This window comes from Cydia splendana, chromosome 12, assembly GCF_910591565.1.
Source record: "Cydia splendana chromosome 12, ilCydSple1.2, whole genome shotgun sequence".
Taxonomy (NCBI): domain Eukaryota; kingdom Metazoa; phylum Arthropoda; class Insecta; order Lepidoptera; family Tortricidae; genus Cydia; species Cydia splendana.
In genome coordinates, this window is record NC_085971.1 from 3930436 (window position 1) to 3957838 (window position 27403).

At 33.9% G+C, this 27403-nt stretch overlaps 2 protein-coding genes across 5 annotated transcripts in view; one reads left to right on the forward strand and one right to left on the reverse strand.

The window, feature by feature from the left end:
• LOC134795289 (adenylate cyclase type 2) overlaps window positions 1-27403 on the forward strand; it is a 288583-nt gene that overhangs the window by 174035 nt on the left and 87145 nt on the right. The gene's annotated exons all lie outside the window — the stretch shown is intronic.
• Window positions 1-27403, reverse strand: part of LOC134795310 (probable E3 ubiquitin-protein ligase sinah) — a 67437-nt gene that overhangs the window by 37693 nt on the left and 2341 nt on the right. Inside the window, exons 1-2 of one of the 2 annotated variants that reach the window (XM_063767125.1) lie at window positions 9398-9532; window positions 4627-4753 (exon numbers count right to left, since the gene is read on the reverse strand). In XM_063767125.1, the coding sequence (XP_063623195.1) occupies window positions 4627-4753; window positions 9398-9517 (247 nt within the window). In that variant the 5' untranslated portion in view covers window positions 9518-9532. Of the gene's footprint in view, window positions 1-4626; window positions 4754-9397; window positions 9533-27403 lie in introns of those variants that run through there. The other variant, XM_063767126.1, reaches the window with a different exon arrangement.

Below are 27403 nucleotides of genomic sequence, written 5' to 3' on the forward strand. Positions count from 1 at the left end.
TATGTCTGACGGAGCCTTAATACAGCTGAGACCAGCTGAGGGTTCTTCATCAGATACTTCAGACCTTCGATTTTGACATCAAATGAAGCGGCCCACCAATTTGAATATTTTTTGCAAAGGCGGTATGTCGATCTCCAATAGTTTGGTTGGGCTCTTGTGTTTTCTAATCAGGGTCACCAGGTACTCCAGATCTTCGATTATCCTAGTTTTTATAGTTTTCCCTTTATGTGGTCATTAAACCCTAACTCTGTACCAAATTTCAGCTCTCTGAGTTTATGGGAAGTACTAGTTCTATTCTGATGATCATAAGTGAGTGAGTGTGTGTCATAAATGCGAAACTTTGCTTTCGCTTAACTTCGGAACTAAATGACCTACAGACTTGAAATTTTGAATTTTAAGTATGTGATTATAGCTTACTGGATGACAAAAATTTCTGCGTTCTGGTCTTATCCAGAGGTTCTCAAATAGGGACCTGAAAATGCGGCGAAATGGTTCCAGTAAAGGATGGTACGGCAGTGTTTGCTTCGCGCTCGACTTGGCGGGGGCACTGCCGTGCCCCCCGATCTCTGATGTCGAGTGGACAACCATTATTAGATTATTACGAACATCGTGGAGTAAGCTTGGTATAATTTAATAACCTTGAGTCCTTGCGGATACTCCGCCAGGTTTTCTTGTTTAGTACTCCAGAGCAAATAATAAGAATATTTTTGTCTAGCTATCACGTAGTAGATACAGCTATCACGGTTCATGAGGTACAGCCTGGTGACAGACAGACAGACAAACGGACAGTGGAGTCTTAGTAATAGGGTCCCGTTTTTACCCTTTGGGTACGGAAACCTAAAAATATAGAGGTAAATCAAATATCAATTCACTATGTTGGAAATTAAAACGGTTATTTTCCGAAGGATATAGTGTTCAATAAAACTCAATTAATAGCCAAGTCACGAAGGATATTGCATCGGAATCCACGTCTTACTCACGGTACCGCTAACGGTCACATTTCTCAAGAAACACCCACTATAGTGACGTCACGCGTGACGTCACAACACTACGAGATAATCAAAGCGCCAAATTAAGTCACACACTCACACAAGTAAACACAGATAAAAGAATATCAGATGAGGCACTTCCTGAGATTTATATGACGAGTTGTTGGCACAGGGATGACGAGATAGGCAAATTTTGTGAAATTAATGACTAATTTATTTGATGTAGGTAAATTATATGACTAATATCAGAATTTCCTTGAATACTTTTGTCTCGTGTTAATGTTTGTGCTGTTTGTCAAATATTTGACAAGTAAGCAATCAAATATTTATGCAACGGTAGACTTATAAGTATTTAGGTTTTGAATTAAGTATAATGGATCAGAAACGTTTTTAACAAGCTTTTATTAGGTCGACCTGTATGTAACTAACTATGTAATGGAATCTAAGGTAACTAATTTAACCATCTTCCAAGGATCATAGCGTCATGAAAATTGGCAGCTGTATGTCGTTCTGACGACAATACAATAATATGGTACTGTCGAACTGATCTGATGATGGAGACAGGAGGTGGCCATAGGAACTCTCGACCTGTATGTAACTAACTGTAATGGAATCTAAGGTAACTAATTTAACCATCTTCCAAGCATCGTAGCGTCATTAAAATGACCTGATGACAATACAATAATATGGTACTGTCGGACTGATCTGATGATGGAGACAGGAGGTGGCCATAGGAACTCTGTGATGAAACATCGGAACCTAATTGTGTTAGGGGTTTTTAGAATTGTCTCGATGAGTATTAGTTGTCTGTCGTAAGAAAAGTACAGTCAGCGATAAAAGCTTGGACCAAAAATTAAATTTTTGCCAAAAACTTATTAGTTTAAATCTCAATAGACATAATCTATGCTTCATGTGTTATAACTCAAACCCGGAAATATTTGTCAAAGGGTTCTCAATTTTTTCTACTTGCATTCATTATTAATTTGTTACGGTGCATGTAACATTTAAAGAAAGAATAGTTATTTGTTTCACAAGGGGGCAAAGTTGTTGTTTAACCGCTCGTGCTAATATTGATACCCGGGTAAGCGAAAGATTCCAAAATTGAACCACGAGCGTAGCGAGTGGTTCGAGAAGTGGAATCTCGAGCGTTGCGAGGGTAAGTAAGTACCTACCTACAAAAGGCATACAATATGTATGCGTTAGTACTAAATACTTACCTACATACGTCTTTATGTAGGTAAGTAGGTAGTTAGCTAATGATCTGTGTGCTAGGTTTGTTTTGTTACCTCTATCAAATTTTGTTTGTATGTGGTAATGCAGGAACACTTAATCTATAACAACATACAGATGTAGTGCCGAATTATTTTCCATTATATTTTCACGGAAACTTACGAACGTGTCTTGCTATTTCAGTCAGTCTCGGTACAAAAAGTACTGACATTGACTGAACTAGCATGACAAATACGAACGTTTCCGATAATATATGACGGAAAACAATTAATATGCATTACATCTGTATAATAATATTAGTGTCGGCACATGAATGCAAGGAAAGAAGGAAAAAATGACTGTGATACTTTTGTACCTCTATTACCAGTTTGACAAGTCATGATTGAGTTGTAAGGTTTGTAGCAATGACACACGTTTGAATGAAACTATGTTTTCCTGTTACGCGTAGATGTAAAATAATCACCATGTACATGTACAGTCACCTGCAATAATATGTTACACAACGAAGGCCGCAAAAATATCTGACACGATCTTGTTTGTAGAGCCGTAAGAGCGTGTCACATATTTTTGCGGCCTTCGAAGAGTAACATATTATTGCAGGTGACTGTACCTCTTGTATTCTTTATTGAATTTCACAAGATGTTAATGCACTTCTAAAGTGCACTGCACATATTGTGTAAGGGATAAAATACGAACGATGAAAGTTTAATATCCTCCGATAAGGTTTATTAAGGCGTTAATGATTTTTATCAGCAAACTGTGTTTTTGTGTACAACTTAATCATTAAAACATTGTGCTGTACCTTTGATTTGCTTTGTGTTGCATATTCTATATTATGATTTAGATAATGTTTAAGACCGTAAAACAGAATTGCGAAGTATAAGGGATACCTTGAAAATGTGTCAAATTTAGTAGGACATATCAATGTTAGATTTCTTGTTGCATTTGCTTGCTATTACCTAAAATAATTATTTTTTACGCGGAATGTTTTTGGCTTTAAAAAACTTTATGTTCTTAAAGAAAGAAAAATTTTATGGCAATTTCGTCAACAAAATATTATCAATTTCAAACAAACTTATATGCATACATTGTTTGTATACACGTGACTGAGAGAATTCCTCTACGCCCACACAATAGCCATTGTTTAACGTCAAACGTAGGTATCAATGTGAGACATAAAAAGTTGCACTGTTGACAAAATTACTTGTATGTGGCTATCGTAAGCAACGATTGTAAATAACTTTGATTCATTGCATATTTACACACGCATGTGAGGAATCTCAGATTTTATTTGCATATTACACCTTTGACTCTAGCACATTGCAAACATGCATGACTTAATTCGTTAACTTTATAAAGATGTGACAATATTACGCTTTCTTTTTGCTTTAAATTTTACCGCTTTACCTCAATGTCATGAATGTCATGATTGATTTAAAATAAGAAGAAATGTAGATATCTCCCATTAAATTAAGCATTTGTTAAAAATAATAAGAAATTATTTCCGATCTTTTGTTGAAACATTGGATTGTATAAATTTCTTTCATGATCGATCATGACTTTTCATAGGTAGTATTTTACTTTATTTTGTTAGATTTATTTTAGTTAATCCATATTCAAATGTATTCTATTTCGTATACCTACGATACATGTAGGTCATGTCATAATATCGAGTCTACACATTTATATTCGCCAAAGATCGCCGAGAACACCGAATAAAAAAAAATATCAACTATTTTGGTGCAAATTTTATATTGTAGTAAATTATTTTTTTTACGAATCACTGGACATGGCATTGAAATCAATAGCGCAATAGATTAAATTTCACCGATTCTATGCGGTGTCGGTCAGCCAAAATAAACCACGATCCAATTCTCGTTTTAGTAGATTCGGAAACTGATTGAAGTTAATTGGATTTATTGATTATTGTAATTTACCTACTGTGTTATTGAAATGTACAGTTCATTAATGGATTATTCGGCTCGGAATCAATTAGCGGCATTAGTAGTGCATAGTACGTGTTGATAAGTCAGTATTCGATTTGTGACGATTTTGATCAAATGGCAACATATTGTCTTTTTTTGGTTTTTATACATAATTATACCATCTAAATACCAAGTCAGTAAATTTATTATCTACTTTTTGATTTTTATAATAAATTTCAAAACTAACTCTTTTATCCACGGCTATTTTGCCATTTTCGTTGAGAGGCAAAAAAGTTGGCTATTAAATTTTATTGGTCTAATATGCAACGGGTATGAAAAATATATGGGCGTCAGGAAATTAGACCTCGAAAGAATTCCTAGATGGAATATTTTTATCAACTTATATGTAAATTATAAATTAAGGGGCAAAAAATCTCGATTCAGTACCTACCTAACTGCATACTATTGTTTTTTTTAATTACCTTCGATTTCAACATTTTCTCCACTAGAAGAGTCTGACGAATCATCTTCCATCTTCTTCTCTGTGACTATCGTCACACTGTTTTCTCCACAGTCATTGTGCTGTCTTTTTTCTGTCACCGAATGGAACTGTGGACAAGAAAATATCAAATTTACACATGCAACATACGTCTATTTATTTCGTCAATTTAATAAACCAAAAAGTCATGCGAGAAACAGATAAAAAATATTAAAAGTAGTAAGTGAGTACTTATAGTTTCTTACTAGAAACAAATCGATAAAATTGTAGGTATCTGATAATCATAACTAACTTTAAAAACAAATGGTGAAATAATTGCACTATGTAGTAAGTATGTACAGTTGTACACACGCGCCAGTTCAAATAAGGAAGTTTCAGAGTTGCTAAGGATTTTATTTGAACACTACAGTAGCGATTGGCAGTGCAGTTGTTAACAGAGTCAACTCAATAATCAAATTCTCCCCTTTTTAGGTTTCTCACTCGTAAGTTATAAAATGTTAAATTGTGTTCTAGTATTTTCTGCATCGGAATTTGGTGATATACTACCATCATTTGAAAACGATTAAGAACCATTTGCTCTCAAGGATTTATATATAATGAACCTAGTTACCTACTTAGATCGGATATATTTTAATCTAATTTAATGCATACAAACTTAATATACATACCTATAAATAAAACATAATTATAAAACGTAAAACTATTTATGTCGGTAATGCAATTATGTGTCTAATATTGTGCAATGCATATCAAATACATCATTGAAGGCTTATGCTTTTAATGAAACTGTTTCTTTTTTTGAGATGTTCAATAAAGAGTATCTACAAATACAATCTACCATTTATGAAGGCCTTCCGATTATAATTTATATATCTATGTATTCTGAATAGTGCAACATTGTCATCTATGGTAACGGGTGTTTTGCCTCTCAGCTGCATCAGTTATGAAAGGTGCGTTTGCGCAACACACTGCAGATCTAGCGTTTTGCAACTGCGATTAGTTGACGTAACACTGCATCAACTTCATGTACCTACTACTGTGTCATTGCCATAAATTTCATCTCAATCTGTTCACAGCGGTTCAAGCGGGAAGATGTAACAAACAGACAGACAGACAGAGTTACTTTCACATTTAAAATATTAGTAGGGATTATATGTAGTTTTGCAATTGTAATAAAAATTGACATTATATTTTCTTCGTTTATTGCGGCGCATAACTATGATAGCTTCGTCATTTTGATATAAATGGCTATAAATCATAAAATTTTATGAGATAACAGCTGTCAAAGCACCATCCTACAATGGAAGGATAATAAATCATTTATTATGCCTAATTTGTCTTTCCTTGCATTGACACATCAGACATGACGCGCGTGTGTACTTACGGATATACATACTTGCGTACATTATTTTACATTTATCCTGTACATTGTACAACGTCAATGTCGTTCATTACAATCATTATAATGTCAATAAAATAAGGAAATTGTAATAATTAAAGGCCAAATAGAAATGCCGTTGATATACTCATTAAAGGAGCAGGAAATCATAAATTACGTACGTAATGTAAGATTTTAAATGGTTAAAAGCTTAAAACAGGTGAAGGTGTAATATAAGTGTATTAAAATCTAGATTCTCTCAATCATTTTTACTTCTTGTGCTAAAGTTACTTCTACTGATACCTTTATTTTGAGACGGTGAACTAAATCTAATCAAATCAACGACAGGAAAATTAAGTCAGAGTCATTTTCCCAGTTAAATTCTTAGCTTAAAATACCCCTTAGGTATTCCTGGCCCCTTTGCATCTTTGTGCCAGTCGTATGGTGATTTAAAAAAAAACACGATACCTTACTAACCAGTGATGTTCCAATAGCCTAAACGTACCATTATAAGTGCGACCGTTGATTATGAACCGATGCTACGGATCTCTAGATCACGCTATACTAGTTTGATCAGTCGATTGACCTGCGCCCTGTAAGCAATGAGAATTCCTGGACAGAGCAACAGGTTACCCCCGGATGCCAGAATTCAAAAACCCTAACCCACCACTTCGCCACAAATATACTAGTCTGACTAGTATACACTGGCCTCTCAATACAAGTAGCTGCTACGTATCGTTGGCTTTAGTTATACTGGAGTTTAATCACAGTCGTTAAAATGTTTTGTGAATAGTCAGGCAGGTAGGTAGTTGTTTTTTAGACTGGAGTTAAGTGTGTTTCATTACAGTTAACGCTGGGAAAGGATATGCCACGGTAATATAGGATGGCTCTTTTGTTTCGAAAATAAAATTACGACTTATTTCATACGTACTCGTACAATTCCGGTAGCATAATGCAGTGTGAAGCGGAAACAGATAAGTGAACCCAGGGAATATTGCAGTTTATTTTTTACATAGTTGTCGGTAAACTTTACGACTTACTAGTACCACCTGTCGAGCCTACAAATAACCCACTTGTTGAAGTATTGGCAACGAATGAAGAATAAATAGCTCGCTAAATCTCACTATGGGTAGTTATAAATTAATAAATAAATAAATATGAAGGACATTTTTTTTACATAAATTGACTAAGCCCCACGGTAAGCTCAAGAAGGCTTGTGTTGTGGGTACTCAGACATCGATATATATAATATATAAATACTTAAATACATAGAAAACAACCATGACTCAGGAACAAATATCTGTATCATCATACAAATAAATTCCCTTACCAGGAAAAGTAAAAAGTAGTAGTTAAAGTTATATTTTAGATTCCATTTTCTATAGAGCGGAGTTATAGTAGTATATATAGTAGCTAATATATTACTTTATTGTAAGTACGTTTTGTGTCGGTTGACCTAGCACAATCAATGTAAGCTATAATAAAAGCCATTGTCTACATGCAGTCAAGTAAGACAAGTTATTAACGTAGGCCTAGCATAATGCCTAAATATCTGGGAGACCGAGCTTTGCTCGGAAAACATATAAAAATTCAAAAATGCGCATTTTCCCAAAGGTAAGACCTATCTAGATCGATTTCTCGCCCCCGAAAACCCCTATATAGCAAATTTCATCGCAATCGTTAGAGCCGTTTTCGAGATCCCCGAAATATATACCTATATAAATAAACAAGAAATGCCCGTTTAAAGGTATTAGATAGATAAATAGATAGATACAATTTACCTGAAAGCGACTAGTCCATGTTGCTATAACAAGAGTGGATAAAAATTGTCATCCGAAAAGGGTAAAACTGTTGATACTCATCAAAAAATTTACTTATTTATAGTTCTTGTACCTACACAGTTTACACAATAAATATTTCTGATTTCTGATTTCATGCTAGTAAAGTTGAACGGGTCATTGTAAAGTCGCCATTAGATATATCGGGGCGGCCAATGTGCTCACAAATATCTAAACACGCCTCTATCATCAACGCGTTAGAGTGCGTGTTCAGATATATTTGAGCACCTTGTCCGCCCCGATATATCTGATGGCGACCGTACAGACAGGATCACGCTCATACGAGTTTTTGTTTCGTACGTGGGAGGGATGGGACGTGCCGAGATTAAGTTTTGATTAGAGATTACGTTCTATCATTTTCACAGTTGATATTAAGGCTTGTTTAGACGGTGCGAGAACTCGCATGAGAGTTTTATTACATTGCGGTATTTGATTGGTCGGCTGAATTGGACGTAACCATTTAACCAACAGTCCGCAATGTAACTAAAATCGCATACGTTCGCGCGCCGTCTAAATCAGCCCTTATGAAGGCATAAGGTCTATACGATGAGGTGAATTTTTTGTAAATAATGCATGATATATTCTTCAGATAACTGTTTAAAATGATTTTTTACATCACACAATATGTATACAATGAAGTGTTAACTTATTTCTCTATGTACACCATTGAAGGTAAAAGGCAATTTCCTTCCTTATTTTTGAAGATATAGGTATATTATGTAGGAATATATTTGTCTCTATATTGTATGTGTATATCTATTTTTCTATATACATATGATGATTTTTTATAACCAAAATAAGCTATTCACTCAACTCTGCAATTCGTGATGTAGTCAATTACCAAAGCACCGTTAATTTCAAACACAAAATATAAATCAAACATAATAATTCAAGTTTAAGAGGTCCACAATATAGTGTTAACATATACAATATATAAGCGAACTTCACGAGTTATGTATAATTTTCCACTCGATTTTTCTGGTTTAGCTGACATGCGTTCAACGCGTGAAAAAATAGTGATCACTGGTGTCACTGGTTATGTTTGCAAAACGGTTTATAATAATTATGACGCGTGTTATAAATAGTTTGTAAATTGTTTGATTATGAAAATTGTATAAACATCAAACATTTATTCAGCAAATCCACAAATATAGTAAAATACATTCAGTAATACAAGGCCGTGAAGTGAAAATTGCCAAACAACCTACAAGGGATTTAAAGGAGAATATATATATATTATGTATATTGTCCCTTTACTAACTTTTTAAGTGCAACTGTTTTAAAATAGTAAGTAAGATGACAAAAGAAATCACCATACTTTTACATTTTGGGTACCTAGTATGGAATTTAAATATTTTAAACTAATTAAACTGGATTGGCATGAAGTGAACAATGTTTTATTATAAAATAAATTCATGATAAGTTATCACGAGAGTTAGCATTATCTTTACGACATTCGCATCTTGTGCGTTTTGTTAGTCTAACAACGTAGCATTGTATTTCAAAATACTCCTCATAACTTTTCCCATTAAACTTACGGATCTCCGAAACAGAACCATTTTGGTCTCCCGCCTTACACTCCGGTACGAGTAGTCGCCACTGCAGTAACATTCGTCTTCGTTCGTCGGCACCTGGTAATACACGGCGCGACGTCTCATTTCCAAAAGTAAATCACACTTCTTTTTGCACTAAATACACATTTACATTCACAAATTCAAATGTGGAACGATCGTCTTTTGTTTTTGCAACTGTGCCGTCGTTATGATTTTTAATAGAGAATCGTTACAAAAACTGCCTTGGTGTATTATGTATATACGGGTCTAGTTTTTGAAATGTTTTTTATTGGCTTATGTTGTTTTGCTTTAATTTGAATTGGTTGAGATATTAAATTAAGAAACTATTTAAAACAGTTTCGTTTGCATTTTAATTCTTCCTTTTAATATATATATTTGCAGTCAAAACTTTATTTTACTTATTAATTTAATTTCTCGATAGCTTTTTTAAATCCTTCGCTAGTTTTTCAACTTTTCTTTCCGCTGTTTCCAACTTTCAAATTTAAGTTTATGTTCCAATTTTGAATAGTTTGAATCACGACCGATTTGGTTCTAAGAATGCTCAATACTGACGGTAACGGTTGATCAGAAAAAGTTCCGCAACCGACAATAGCCCAGAATGAGTACGTAAGCCTTTGTGTGAACAACAATGGGGAGTTTTTACTGATACTGCTTATTTTGTCTACTGGTGACAAAATTGTGTGCCAATACCTAACTTATCTATTTCTGACACTACTAAATTGTACGTTTTTTGTGGTTTCGAGTCTATCAATTTCTTCGAACTATTATGAAACAGTCGCTTGAATTGAGATAAAATAAAAGTTTAGTTATAATCATTATAATAAAATAATTTATTTTGAAGCACAGGATGTTAAGGAAAATAAGGATCAGACAGGTAACGGAGAATATGAGGAGCGTTAGCGTGATATGGGCATGTAATGAGGAGGGGTGAATGCCATATAGGCAAAATAATTAGGGATGAATGTTGATGGATGGAGAGCAGATGACAGATGGTGACCAAAGACAGAGGAGAATGGAAGAGCAAAACATTTGTTGTGCCGACCCCACATAGCGTGGGATAAGGGCAGGAAGAAAAAGAAGAAGACGATCAGATTACATAACGTCTACGTAGTTTTGGTCTAAATGGGGGTCTCAGCTATTCTGAATCAGAAAAATACATTCCAGTAGGCACGTTTAGAATGAAAATACGATATCATGTAGTCCCTCACTCTGACGCTAAAATATTAGCGCGAGCGTGCAGACATTGTTGAATAGTTAGTTAAAAAAAAACCTTTTAATTTCAGACGTAAGTCCATTGAGGTTAGTATCATTATTACTAAACTTAAAATTAGGGTTAATATTATATAAAACTAAATAATGCATTAAAATAAAAACATTTTAACATTTTCCGCAAATCGACAATTATTGTGTCTATTTTGCGTGTAAAACGAAGTAGCGCTACTCTAACCACCCCAGCTCCTCCACGAAACCTAGCAATCTTCAGCTTGCTAACTGCTTTCTTTAGTGTCTCTAGGTATTTAGTTCTTGTATACTTCTACCTGTTTACAGTCTAGGAGAATATGTTTTATTGTTTCCTCTTCTTGCACGTTGCAGACATTGTATTTATGTTACTACCATATGTCTAAAGTGTGCATACGCCTCCTTTTTGATCCGTTACAAAAGGAAGTACGTGCGTCTAAGGAAACGTGATCAGTGTGACTTCCTCGAATGAATGAAGTGTTATACCTTCCGCGCATGCGTAAACAGACGGACGGTTATCTTTTGTTTTGGGTAGGATTGCCGGCTAGCATGAAATTCGAAAGGTGAATGAATGTTCATTACCTATTATCATCATACTACATCATTATCATTCGTTTCTCCTGTTTTATTTTGACACCAAATAAACTTTTTCTATTCGATTCTTATCGTATTTTGCTTTGAAATGACGACTAACGTGTATAATTCATTTTGCACTTGCTCGATATAACGCATAATCATATGTTAGTGTTCTGCACATATCTTAGACGTTTTGAATTAGCATCTAATTTTTGATTCGGAAAGCAGCCTTTGGTGTCAAAGCAGTATCTTTCTACAATCCTCGACAGGAAGACAAATAATTATAGTTCATGGATTAAACAAAATAATAATGTTATTTTTTTAATCCATCATGTTCCTCTATTTCCTTGGTCTATTTCTTCATTTAATTTAAAGTAACGAAACATTAAGTGATAATTTAAGCCAATTGTGTAAATGAATCATCAAATTGATATTATTTGTACCACCTAAATAAACTGTTCTAAATGCGTACAATAATTATCATACATTCTTATATTATCCATTGTGTATCTCCCTACTTTGCAATAAGTAGCTCGCGGGTCAATCACCTTCCAAAATAACAAACATATGTATTTTTATCAGACCTACTTACATCAGGAGTCCGTTTCTCAAAATATTGTATTGTGTAATACAAGTGAACGTCACTTTGCGACAGCTTTTGTTAGAAAGGGACTTCCACTTGTATTACAAGTTACAAGCTTTTGAGAAACGGGCCCCAGAACATTACAATTTATAGGTCCATTATCAACATTAAATTAGGAATAACCAATATTTTTGTGGCCAGGGAAGTTTCAGATAGGCAATTAAAATGGTTGATACCCGCACGTATCCTCTCGTCTTCGCTTCAGTGAAAGGCAGTCTAAAGAGAGCTGCACTCTCCACCATTTCATCACCGACATTTACTACAACTGTTATAAGAAACTTGGCGCCCTATTAGACCACTCATATCTGCACTACACCTTGTAAAACAAAGTCCCCCGCCACACGTCTGTCTGTTTGTGTGTATGTATGTTCGCGATAAACTCAAAAACGACTGAATGGATTTTCATGCGGTTTTCACATGTGAATATATGGATTCTTGAGGAATGTTTAGGTATATACAGTGGAACCTGGATAATTGCAATCTCAAGGGACCGGCCATTTTTTGTCAATTAACCAGGTTTTTCATTTAAGCAGGTCGTGTCAATTAACGAGGTTCAAAAAATCGTTGTGTCAATTATAGAGGTTTTCATTAATAGAGGTTGCGTTCTGACAAATTTCTTTTATGGAGGTGCAAATAACCATTGAAAGTAGATTTACACGCTTACGTTCTGGGTTTCTGGTCTATTATATACACTACATTAATTACTACTTTATTTTCTTATTAATCATTTGGGTTTGAAAAATTTCCTTGAATCGTAGAAGAAAGTTTTACTAGAATGTAAAAAGCATACTTTGTTTTTGATTTAATCAAAACTATTTCACCTACTACAGGCTGCGATAAATACCCAATTAATAAATTGAATTCTGGATGAAGATATAAATAAAATGATCATTGCTATTAAAATATTGTTTCTGCTGTCTATTATTTAATTTATTTCAATTACAGAGGTAATAAGTAAGACTGGCGGGACGACATCGAGGCCGTGGCTGGCGTAGCCTGGACGAGAATTGCCACGGACAGAAATACATGGCACACGATGGAGGAGGCCTATGTCCACAAATGGACATCTCAATAAATAATTAAGAAATATAATAGAATAGAATAATTAAATTACTTATAAAATTAAACTATTATATTAATGCATGGAACAATAATCTAAATCGAAAATATTATTAATACTAAATCTATCTATATAAAATAATAATAATAATTGTATATTATGTAAACTAAATGTAATATTTATTGGAATAAATGGCTCTACTACTACTACTAAGTAAGACTAGTTTCAATAATAGAGGTAAAAAGAAGAGCAGAAATAACGGATTTTTTTAGCACAGTGTCAATTATAGAGGTCTTAGTTGCGATGTGGTCAATTACAGAGGCAAAATTACGAAAAGCCCTAAAAATCTAAATTGCAATTATAGAGGTTCCATAATTTCAATTATAGAGCCTTTTGGTCTCAAGGGACCGGGACCGGACTTTTGGTTGCAATTATTGAGGTTTTCCATTTATCCAGGTGCCAATTAACCAGGTTTCACTGTAATTTGTTAAGGTTTTGTGTAACCCCTGCGAATCCAGGGCGGGTCGCTAGTATTAGAATATACCTAAGGTCGATAAGCCAGTAATACGCCCTATTACGTGTTACTTTATCGCGTACTTGCTTATCTGAATAGTCTGACCCACATCGTGACACTCGGATGACAAACTCGAATCCATATCAGTAATGGTCTCGCAAAATATTTTGTTTAGATCTCATCTTTCCACTTCGTCTCCAGAATTAGAGAAGATATTTTACTTGTTTGTTGATGTGTAAATATACCAAGTAGAAATTTTGGTTTATTTACTAAAACAGATTGCCTTAAAATAGTATAATAAATAGATGGCTCCCCTTACGCTACATAATAATTAAGGTTACAACAGTTTTTTTTGTCTCTTGTTAACTTTCCTTTTGTCTCTTGTTATTATTTATTGTGTCACAAAGCATGTAAGTTGTGGTTGAATTAGTTATTTGTACAACAAGAGATCAAAGTTTGATATTTCTTCGAGTGCTTATTTTGAGTCCCGTGCAAGCGAAAGATTATATAATAGATTCACGAGCGTAGCGAGTGAATCTAATTTAGAATCTTGAGCGTAGTAAGGGATTCAAAAGCGCACGAGATGTAAATAACTTTGATCTCGTGTAGTACACAAAATTTTTCACCCTAAGCAGTGAGAAAATACCTAGAGGGACAGAGATAATAGAACCCAAGTATATCGAACTTGTATTAGACCCCGCATGTTGAAATGACATTTGACTATAAAGGTCACTTGAATGTCATTTTGTCTCACTCAGTGAGCAAAATCGCATTTTGCTCACTGAGTGAAACACGCTCAGTGAGTAAAATGCGATTTTGCTCACTGAGTGAGACAAAATTACTCAGTGAGCAAAATCGCATTTTGCTCACTGTTTTTAAGAAGCAAAGTACCCTTGTTCGAGCTGCTGAGGTGAAAAAAGAATTATCTATCTATCTATCTATCTAACAATCAAGTGTTTATAAGTAGGTATTAACATAATGAGACGGTTAATGTTTGTCATTTGATTAGGTACTTAGTAGTACAACTACTATTTTGTTTGTTAACGTATTTTATGTATTTGATTTCTTGACTTTATCTACACGTGTTAATGAAATGCGGTGAAATAGAGGTTTTCCTCTAGACATTTCAATGGCAATTGCAATAAGGATTTGATATTTTACCACAATTATTAAAACCGAATGAGTAGTTTTGTAGATTTAAGAACATAAACAAATGTACAAGTAGTCAAAACCATTTTTTTCTTGTCAGTCACGCAACCGGGAGACCGACCCGATAATATTTCTTGACTATGAAAGCAATAAAATTGTCTATATTGTTTAAATAACAATAGTTTTGAAAGTTATAAATAAGAAGTAAAACGAGATACCTATGCCTAATTATATACTTATTGGAAAATAGTAAAAGATAAACTCGGATATCCTTATAATTTTACCTTATCTAATAAAAATATTATCGTGCATTCAATTTAAATCCAGCTATTTTTAACTACGTCGTAATATAAAAATACTGTGTTTTCCTTATCGCTTATCAGTGTTGTTGAACAGCAAATCCTAGTCTTATCGTATTTGTGCCAATACTAATGTCAAGTAATGTCTACCTACAACTTACTAACACAATATGTCTAAGGAATTCGTATAGTCAGGTAACGTTTGATAAGTGCGCAAGTCAATCGATGAAAATTCAACTTTATTACAGCGGATATAAGTATTATTTTACTAGTTTTGGTGGACTGATTCTTTGTTTTAGGTGTTAGAGACGTTTATCTATATATTTTTATTACGACATTGAAATATGTATATTAGACAAGTTAAAGGCCGAGCTGCACTAAAACGTTTGTAATCATGATCGCATGATCGCGTTCGTAAAATTTAATTGTTTAGGAACTTTTATAGTTTACTGCTGAGATCACTTCTTCAGTCCGTTGATTGTTGCTAACAATTTATAGTATTTAAATGATTTTTTTTAAATGGGTTCATGAAGACTTACCACCGATTTATCAATTATATTTCCATAAATAATAATTGTGAATATTGCGGATAATTTATTTCGGTTCAGTTAAATCATTCACACACTATAATGATCACGAAATTATTTTCAAAATGAATGCCTATTTCGAAAGTAATATTAATACTATAACCATCCTTAAACTAGAGCATGCTGATACGCTAACAATAAGTCTAGAAACTCCCACGGTTTATCGATAATAATATTGAGTGTTATCTACAATCAGATGGGCAGGTAAATGATAGCTTTCCTTTACCTGACAGGTGAGTGAGAAAGTTAGTCTAGATTACATTACATCGCGTGATATGCCGTGGGTATTTTTTCGTTTTGAGAATATTGAAGTGCTATAGATTTTTATATTGTTTTATTCTACAATAGTAACAAAAGGCATATTTCATTTCCAATATCATAGGATAACGAATATATATCATGAGATTTCCAATATATGTTAAACTTTATCACTCAAGAATACTCACTATATGAGGTTTTTTCGAATTAATCAAGCATAACAGGAAAATGCTGAAAATTTATCGTCCATTCCAAATAATCAATGTGTCATACGTAACGTATACCTATGGCCGTCAAAAACCTACCTACTAGTTTTTTCTGATTTTGGTAATCAGACTACGTATGTATGAGTACAAGGGGCCTAATTGTACTAGGAAACTGTAGGTGCCTACCGACTTTGGATTTTCCCATTTGATATAGTCAGTTTCCGTAAAGTGAGACACAATGAGAGTAGAGAAAAGTTACTGTTATCCGGGAGTTATTCACTGTGGTATAACCCACACATAATATTTCAAATATAGTAGATTAAGCATTCAAATAAAACACGGGTCATGATATTTTTTTTTTTGCAATTATTCTATAAAACTTATTTTTGCTTGTTGAGCAACGTTATAATTATGAGTAACCTACCGTGCAATTTTAAACCTTGAAGCTTCAGTAGTCATATACAGGTCAGATACTTTCATGAGTAAGCACATTACTTTAAAAAATTTCATTATTAGCGATAGTGTAATGATAATAATTATGAAATTACGAATGACAGAAATAATAACGGAATATAATGATGTTATTAAAATAAGTTTAGAATCTACGTTGATGTGTACTACTACTACTACTAAAGGATTTAGTAGTAGTAGTAGTAGTAGTAGTAATATTCTTTATTGTGCACAATTAAAACAATATTAAATACATTAACAATTAACATAACGAGCTAAAATCCAAATTTTAGCGAGTCAATCTGAATAAAATCTTTAATTTTTTTAACAAATACACAAATTAGTCAACTCGATACACAGATAATCAAATGGTCGCGTAACGTATACTCGTATTGTATAATCGAAATAGCTTAAACATTTCCCCACACCCAGAAATAGGGAGATACAGACAGACAGGCGGATATTTTGGGATCAACGTTGACTCATTCCGGATGTGTCATCCCACCAGACTGGAAGTTATTGTACGTCTGTGTGTGGAGAATCCTGCAGATTTTGTAAGGTTATAAGCGACTAATAAGATAGAGTGCTCTATTAATAATCGTGGTAAAAGTTTTTTTCATTTACACTTTAAAAAATTGGTCCAAATTACTCATTCACATACTAGATAAAAATAGTTTCATTTATTTCAAAGTAGAATTTCATTTCACCTTTTTGAATGCCCTTGGTCAAGGCAAATTACGAACAAATGTATTTCAATGGCAGTACTTAAATAAACTTATACCCTCTGCGCTGCGCTTAGTTACCTATTCCCTTTTTCCAAAGAGCTATCCCTCGTTACCTCATTGTAGCTAAAAGTTGTCACTCACACACTTCGAACCTCGGGTTTTTTACTAAAGACAATCGTTAAGTTCGTATCAAAACCAGATCAAAACTGTAATAAGTAGTTAAATCTGATTCGTGCTCAAATTCCCGTTTTAAATTTTTATATGAAATGATCATTCTGTTTTGAAGTGAAACTTTATACTGTAAGAAGAAATTTTTAAACAATATTAATTTATCGGCGTTGAAAATGTATGTTTGCTCGTAAGGTAGATATTATAAGAGACGCCGGAAAACCGCTCAAAGATGGACGAGTGAGTTTGAGGGCCGACACGAGTCCATCTTTAGCGTTTCCGGCCGAGGCATTACATAGTGCTTTTCACGACTACTGCGAGGAAATTAACCTTCTTATATTTAGCCCGCGATTTCTCTGGTAGCAAATTACTAGCCACTGCCTGTGCTGTCTCTTGAATTTCGGTAGGCGTCAGCGTAAGAATATCATTTTCTTCACTAGAAGAACTCATTTTTATAGCGTAAACACGTGTTTCTTATATTTTTTAGTCAAACACTATTTACGCTATCCAATTCAGTAAGTATTTTCCGATCCCGCCTTTTTAACTTTTTTATCTCCTTTAAGAGGCGTTTTTCTGTTGTTTGTTTCAAACCGACTCTAAACTTAGAAGCGTTTTTGCTAAAAAAAAACACAAACAGCTACAAAAGTAAAAACGCCTGAAGCGTGAACTGAATGGTTTTGACGTTTCGTTTTTTTTAAACAAGTAAATAAATAAATAACCTAATTTTTTTACTATTGTTATTTTACTACTTTTTTATTATTTTACTTTTCTTACAAACTTAAATACATACATTATTGCACAATTAGGGAATTATCATAAGTCTAAACCTAAAATAGCCTGAGGAATTGTTCCCATGACACTAGCCGCGTTCCCCCTCTTCCACAGTGAGGCTGATTTTTTGTGCAAAAAATGCGCCAGCTCGTAGGTCGCTAGACACCCATACTCATCAGAATTTAAGAGCTATGCTCTTGTCGGTGGAGTAATCGCCACTCTTCTTTTTTCTGGGCCAGCCTTTTAACTCCCTCGTACGACACGACAGAAACTCTATCTTTTATTTGGCTGAGATATGTGAGCCTGGGCCTTCCTCTGCGTCTTTTCCCCTCAATCTTGCCCTCCAGGATGTTTAAAAAGAATCTGTCGTGCCGTATCAGGTGGCCAACCATCTTGCCCCTTCTGTTAGCTACTGTGTCTAACAGGCATCTTTTCTCTCCTGCCATGCTCAGAACCTCCTCGTTCGTCTTCCTTTCTGTCCAGCTAATCCTTAGCATCCTCCGCCAACACCACATTTCAAAGGCCTCTAATCGCTCTCTGTCCCGTTGTGTCAGTGTCCACGTCTCACACGCCTAGTTTGGTAGAAATTTGTTTTACTAGTTTTTTGGTGTCTGACGACCAAGGACCGAAAGTTGATGTTATTAAATTTATATTATTAGGATATTTTCGTATTTGTACAGCTGAAAAGGTTTTCCGCGCCTAATATACCTAATGTATTTGGCATGTGAATGTCCTGTCACGAGCAAACGGCTCCTAAGTGGTGTGCTCTGAATAAATGTCAGGTACTAACTCTTAAAGTAGAGTTGAAATCAAATCAGAGTCTGCTTTTATAATAATAAACGGCTTTCAGTATTCATAAATTGAACCGTGTAGGTAAAACGGTGTTTGACAGTTCGAAATGTATCGTAGTTACTATAATTATCTTCCTGACGATTGGGTTTCAAAATTTGCCAGTTCAATTTTAACTCTGTCGAATCTTATACCTTTAAGCGAGCAATTCTTGTATATTTATTTATATATATATTTCGAGGATCTCGGAAACGGCTCTAACGATTTCGATGAAGTTTGCTATATGGGGGTTTTCGGGGGCGAAAAATCGATCTAGCTAGGTCTGAAAAAACGCGCATTTTTGAGTTTTTATATGTTTTCCGAGCAAAGCTCGGTCTTCCAGGTATTTGACATATGATATGTAAGTACTATGTGTAGGATGCGAGTCCTCAGGGAGTTAAATGAAAATCGACATTCAAATTAAGACTTTTTTTATTACGTGATTTTGTGTGTTTCGTAATGGCTTGTACAATTTCCTGTGTCCTAAAACAGTTTCGTTAGTCTGTCGCTGCAAGTTTACGACGTGTTAAAATTTTAATTCTTGTACATATAAACAAAGCCCTTTTAAAGAAATGTTGCGAAACTCTGCTTCAACGAGTAAGGTCGTCAACATCCATAATATGTTTCATTGCTGAAATATAGTTAAGTTGTACTTTATTGCACCGTGATAAGGAACAAAATTCATTGGTGATTCGTTGGGCTAGGGCCATGTCCTCTTACAAAGAGTGATCTTCATTTTAATGTAAATAAGTAGGTATAAAAGTAAGCTATAAGGTGTATCTGTAAAATTATTACCTAATCTAGTTAACTGAAATAAATTTGAATATTATTTTTTACCTACGTGGTATACCTACAAACATTTGTTTTACATACAATCGCAAAAAAAAGTGAGAGCGTAAAAAAGTTTTGTCGTTGTAAATGTCATAAGGGCACGTCAGCGCGTCACATGTTGTGTTCGATAACAACTTCCCATCAAATGGCGCGTCGGTCATTTGTATTATATAAAAAAAAATCTGTTGCTACTCAAAAAAAACATTAGTTTATGTTGTCTCTCTGTTTAACTGTGTTTAATTTTATGATATGTTAGAATATAATAATTATGATTTAATCGTAACTTAATTTTAATATTTTATTTATTTGAATTGTATTGATAATTTTTATATTGTTTTATTTTATTTTAATGAATTGTAATTTAATTGAAATTGACCTAATTAATTAATAACCCTGTTGACATGTAAAGTTTGTAATTTTATGAATAAATGAATATGAATATAATATGAATATGAATAACAATATTTTGTCAGAATCTTTGTTAGAAAACTACTGTTGATACTACTGTTGATAGAAATATTTTACATCGACTGCACTTTTATTCAGACTGATCGAGCAAACTCAAGTTTGTCTGATGAAGTGACATTAGTGACATTACTCTTGTGCTTCTTGTTGTTACGCAATGAATTTGTATATTTTGTTGCTTAACATGTTGAATAATAGCATTGAAAGATGTTAAGAAGTGTCAATAAAATAATACACATTGTTGTAAATTGATATTAAAGTTGCAAAATCGCGAGAATCACTCTCGAATACACATTACAATCGGAAATTGTTTTTTGCTCATCGCTATGACTTTTGTAAGGTATGGTACAATAGTCAGATATTAAAATTACATAATTGACAATTAATCACTTTGTCATGTCATGTACGTGTACGTGACTTCAACGGTGGTAGTTAAATGATTTTTTGTTGCAATATGTATGTGATTGCTACTTAAATAACAATTTTTTAAACTTTGAATAAAATAAGTTGGTAGGTATAGTAAAAAATAGACTGATGTAATTGTCATATTAAAAAAAGTAACCAAGGCCACGCAAGAAATGTATGAATACAATATTTCTTATATTGTAGTACAAATGAAGAGGCGCATCTTACTGTCATAAATGTAAGTAGGTACCTAAGTACATATGTTTATTCTTTCCTGAGAAACAGCCGTCACAAGGTTTTTCAGATTCTTAGTTATTATACCTACTGCAATATAAAGCTAAAAAACAAATAGGTATAATAATATGTACCTACAGAAAAGTAAACCATTAAACTCATTGCAGTGCATAGTGATACTATACAAATATTACATTTCTAGATCCTGACTACGTCATAAACCGCAACAGTATTTACGTATAAATGTTCAACAAAACAAAGTAAACTCCATTTTAAATAATTAAGTAGCTGTAATCAAATAAGCTTTTTTCTCGCGTTTCACGTTCTGGGTTACAATTTCAAGGCGAAACCTTCACCTCACAGGCAAGGCCGGTCGCCATTCGTATTTCCGCGGTTTTTGTTGCGTTACAGTGCAATGACTTTAACTAAAGCAAATATTGCGAAGGACTAGCCATATCGTGTTAACCAAACAATCCAAACATACAACTATGTCGCACTAATAAGTTTTCTTTGTTTGCGTATAGCGCAAAGGAACGGAGTTGTAGTTTGTATTGTACTGCTAACGTTAGGTATTGAAAATCGGTATGCCAAATTTTCTTTTCAGTTATTGACGTACTTATATTTCTAAAATAATCATTCAAACTGTTAGGTAGTCAATTATTTTAATGGCTTTTCCTTGAAATTTTTACACAATAAAATTACGCATTGTTTCATTTATAAGTACTTCCTCAAAAATTTGTCTTCTCTATAATCTCTATGTATATAAAACAAAATATAAACGGTATAAAATATAATGCAAATTATTCTCAGACTTCGATTTTATTCACTCGATTGACTCTGCACATGTGCATGATTAAATAAAAATTGTACTTACCTACAAAGAGTAAAGCCAATCTAAGTTCAACAATATCACTACGTTAAACATTGTATTTTAACAAAACCATCGACTAATTCCGCCAACTGCCACTGCCAGTAAGAGTTCCAATTTCGAATTTAAAATGCAAACAGTTGCAATAAACTGGCCAGTCTTGGCTCTTAGAAAATTGGATTTGGAACGAGCACGGCTTACATAAAGGAATGAAGGATTCGACTTGTCTTTGGGAATGTTTAACTGACGAAGATTTGTTTCCTAATATCTATCTTTTTGTTTTCGTGCTCTTGGTAATTTAGCCTTACAACCAACTTATTACAAGCGATCATTCAACAAAATCAATTATTTGGCGGAATTAAAAAAAAAAAATAATTAGATGTCATCCTGTATTCTGTCTTTACAATGTTAACAAATTAAAATGATATTGAATGTATTTCATCGTCAATAAAACTCATTTTCATTACAATCGTATTAGGTACCTAATAAATAATATAATGTGAAACGTATCTATACTTAGTAATTATACAATGCGTGAACAGGAATGTTAGGTATTTGAGCTACTCTTCAATATACCGGGTGTGGCCTGTAACATGAGCAAAAAATTAAACTGTAGGCTGTACTCCTCATACTGACCAACATTTGTTCAGCGACTTTTAAAAATAACTTGTGGTTTGATTTTTAATACACTTTAAAGTTTATTCTAAGACGCAATGTATTGCGAATTTTGTTATGTTTAAGGCGTGACAAGCAACGTCAATCACAATGATATGGCGTGGCGATGGCGTCCATTGAAGATAATATTTATTTTGTATGAAAAATAGGGAGTCTAAATACTTCATAATTTTTAAAAGTTGTTGAACATAAGTGTCATCGTTTGAGGTGTACAATCTATGTTTTAATTATTTGCTCATGTTACAGGCCACACCCGGTATATCGTCTCTTGTGAACAAACACAGTACCTATGTAAATGAAATACCTACTACAACTCAGAGAATGCTGCATAGATCAATCAACACGCGTGACAATATTTTAGTTAATCAACAGTATCAATTTATTGATGATATTATTAAAAAATGAAACCCTTTTGTATAAATATCATTATGAACACACAAACAATTAGTAGATTATTGGTTCAGTCTAGTTAGGTCGAAACATCTCATTGTTATTATTATGAATCTTTGCATCAATATTGTTTGTTTATTGAAATAAGTCCTTGTTCATATAACAAACTAACAATCTTAAAATATGTGTAAGTTAAGTACATATTCGTTATCTTACAAGAATTAATATGTCACGTAGCTAATTTGTAACTTGTTTACAAAGTTCCTACCGAAGATTGTGTTCCAAATCTCGAATATTTTGTATTCTGTATACGTTCAATGTGAATCTTAAGTTCTTTGTCTTAAAATTAATATCTCAGCTCGCTTAGTATTCAATTTCGGTGCGGCTTTACTGTGTTGCGGCCTTGTTGGACAGATATGTCACATGTACTTGAATAAAATGTTATGTGAACTCGGATGTATCCTTTGTAAGAATCCGCACAATGTGGTTATTAATATTGAAGGAAGCCAAGGTCAGATGTCATTCCTTCACAAAATTTGTGCTCGTTTCATATAAAAATATATAACGGAGATGTACTTATGAACCGTTATAAAATGGCAGTGTTTTTTAAAACCCTAAACCTCAGTTTTACAAAATTCCATGAGTGCGCCCAATTTTAATGAAATATGTACCTATTCTTTGTTAAAGTCTGTTCGGAAAGAGAAGATTCATGGAATGTATTGGGCTGCATACATTCCACGACTCTTCTCTTTCCGCACAGACTGTACGAGCTATATATTACGCTTTAGCATTGTCCTTAATTTGCTTTTGTAGAAACCAGTTACCGATTAACTTACGTCTTTTCACCTATATGATATGCCTAAATTGTGAGTCAATGTATCTTGAGCTATTTACTCATTATCATAGGCCTTTCAGTCTATTGCAGAGTATACAAACTGTGTCAGGCAGGGCGACAACGTTTTTTCATGGCTGTATAAGCCAATACGGGAGCTGCAACCACGATATAAAATACTACGTGTTTCAACCTTTTAACAATGTAGCTTCTTACTTACGTACTAATTGCATTATTCACATAAACATAACCTAGTCTAGCCTGCAGCCCGCATGACAAGCATATACAATTTCTCGTTAATTTAGCACTTCCCTTCCATTTTAACGAGATAGAAGATCCGAGCGACAATTAAGTTCAAACTTTGTATAATTACAAACGCACCTGTGAATTAATTATCTCGTCCACGCCATAACGAGATTGTAATATTTTTTAAATAGGTTGAAATAGCTGCGTGCGGTATGAAAAAGCGGTGGAGTAGCGGGGCAATGGAGTGGTTAATTGCCGAGGCTGACATCCTGTGGGAGTATTGACAGGTGGTTGCCGGCTATGCGGCCCTGGTGGTTTAGCTGGCTTCTTTAACGCTTGACAATGTTTACAATATGCATTTAATAGGATAAAACGCTTGGTTGATTTTATCGCGATAAATGCTTTATAATTAAAATTAAAAATTATTTGATTAGACAAGAGTTTGAGTTTTTTTAAGGTAAAAGTACTAGTTGGTACTTTGCCTTAAAATTTTACGTTCTTACTTTGTCATGGAAGCATGTGTTGCGTAATTAAATACATAGAGCTAGGTGATAATGACCATAATCATAATTACATTTAATTATAAAGTACCTAGACTGTAATTGACAGTCAATCAACCAAATAATGACTTAAACTAATTATCAGCCTAATAAACTTTACTTGGACATCATGCTATATAAAATTCTTGTTCAAATATGGTCGATGATTAGTTTTCATGTAAAACTTTGCCGAGTAAAATAGACATCACAAGTCAGACATATGAACAACAAATCTAAGTTATAATAAGATCATAGATTTCGCCTCTCCTCGAATGTGCCATCCAGTAGGCTCCTATTTTACCAAACAAAAAAACGTTTACACCGTTTCTAATGACGATACCGTCATTCATTTAGTATAAATCATCACGTCCTTTTTATTGTGATTCCCTTCCTTTCCCTCCGTTATCGCGTTACTAGTAATCGATAAAAGGCGGATGCGTGCTACCACTTCCTCGTTCATTAATACCGTAGCCGTATCGTAATCAAGTGCACTTTAACTTAACATTACGACGAACATCAGCGCCATACAGGCATTATCAATAAAAGTTGCATCTTCTATTTCTGATAGTGAATAATTGATTATGGGCCAAAATATTAGGCTTTGGAATTTTGTACCTTACATTCCAGAGCGTTTTATACCCTTTTCGGGTTGCCGGGTATGAAAAGCTCAGGAAAATTGGTAGTATTGGCTAAGAACAAGCTTGATTAAAGTAAATATGTATTTTTAAATATAATATCAATATTACGATACGCATGCGCTCAGAAACGAAAATACTTAATCAAAGATGAATAAGGAAAATTCAACATCTGTTTCCTCTAATGAAATTACATAGTAATCAGCATTAAGGATCAATGCTTATGATCTCAATTTGCTTTGAAATAACTTGAATACTGACAATAAAGATTGCCATTTAGATTAAACAGTAATGAGGTCTTTTATCCTTTCCTGTGCAATTCAAATCAGTGTCAGGGCAGTGGTTAATGACTTACAATATCTCTATTCCTCGGTGGAAGCTGGCAGTCTACCGTGTGATTAATAGTGGTCACATCGACTGGCTATGTTGTACATAAGATATCGTATATTTAAATAATATCTGTCAAATAAGTAGTACAAAAACGTTCGCTAAACAAAGCTCACACTTTTCCCACGTGTAATCGCTAAATTCTCCCACCGCTTACATACTTAACAGACGCTTGATAAGGATGTCTTGTGCCTGAAAAACTTGTTCTCTCTTCGAAGAACCTCATACAGTTATAGTAGTCCCTTGAGAAAACCTTCGTAGTGCATTGCACAGCCCGAGCTTTCGCGGAAGGAAATCCCACAGACGCGAGACGTTGTACTCGTATGTGTGTATATAATTTATTAATCAAAAGAGTTAGGAGTGCGAATGTTTAAAATAACATGACTCAGCGGCAACCATGTTTAGAGACATAACACAAACAGTAGAGTATTGAACGAATGATACTAAACAATAAATATTGGGTCGCTTCCAAACCAAACTGACGTCAGGCCATTCACAGGTCGTATGTAGGAAACCTTGTTTTGAGACTGTAAACGTGTTGACAGTCACGTACTGCTAACCTTCTTAATATTCACAAAACATTTTAAGCTTGTGTCCAGTATAACTGGACCTTTATACTATGTCACCCCTGGCTCCCGCCTAGACGAAATGACTGCAAATAGTTGTGGAAATAATCAGGTGACGTGACTTTTCGAAACATCTTTTATCCTGATACATTTTATCTTTACGTTTGGCGTTTGCCTAGGCCTCCAGTACGGTCGTTCTTGTCTACGTGACAGCGTGATAAAACGGTATCCGTCACTTTCAACCGCGCTGTGTTAAAAAGTGACGTATATTTTGTCACGTGGATAAAACCATCCATAATAGGCCTGCAGGTTTGCCTTAACCCTAATAAAAAAAAAACCTTAATAAAAACATTTAAGGTGTAAGTGGTCAGTTACATAATATGTTGCTATTAGTACAGAGTACTGGTTTGTCTATACTGAAGTAGTTTGCAAGCGTAGTGAACTAACACTGCACTTAATGCTTGCATTTAAAATCGATACTCTTATAGTTATCAGCGTAGTTTACCTTGGCAAAAATCCATGACTGAGAGTCAGACTAAAGTCTATTAGGCTTTACACACGATTATATTGCTTATTTATATAAGATAACGTTCTAAAATGGTGTAAATGTTCATGTAGAGTTGTGTCACTTTGGTTCGAATGAACATAAAGGCAACCATAGTTAAATATTATGGATTTGATATGACTATGTACGTCTTAATCGTTTCGTGACCAATATTCATTCATTACATTAAATTTGAAGCAATTTCTGACTTAAACTCAGTTATCTATGTATACTTAAATGTACCTACTGTATTAGCAAAAATGCAGTAGTTTCAACATTCAACAGGAATCTTACCTAAATGTAACCAATTTATAAACAATGGATTAACGATTAAGAAATAAATGAGTAATTACAGACTGGTGTTATTAACCAGTTGATGCATTAATGATTATAATTTATGAATCAAATTAAGCTAAGAACTTGTATCTAGTGCTGCAAACTACACACGCAACATGACTGTGTGCGTCAGTAAGTTTATCCTATAAATCAAGTAGGTGTTTTTCATTGTGATTATACCCATTCTACTGCAATTTTGTAATACCGTTCAATCTAATGAGTGTTCTTGCAAAACCCTTACTCATTTGCAACGGCATATAATGAAACGTTGACGGGAAGTTAAGATGTGAATCATTAATTCTTTGTTGTCTCATCTTTGTTAACTGTAACACCATCATCCTGATTTTAACGTGAATCATGTTCTTAATTATTGGATCACGTCATCGTCCTCTTGTTTATATATAACCTGCTAGTAATATCGCAGAATTAAACCAAGATATTCCTTTTCTCTTTTAATAAGTTTCACTAAATTTAATTTTGACGCCGGATTCTGTTCCACGAAATATTTCCGCGTTTAATGCAAATATTGGTTGTATTATAATTA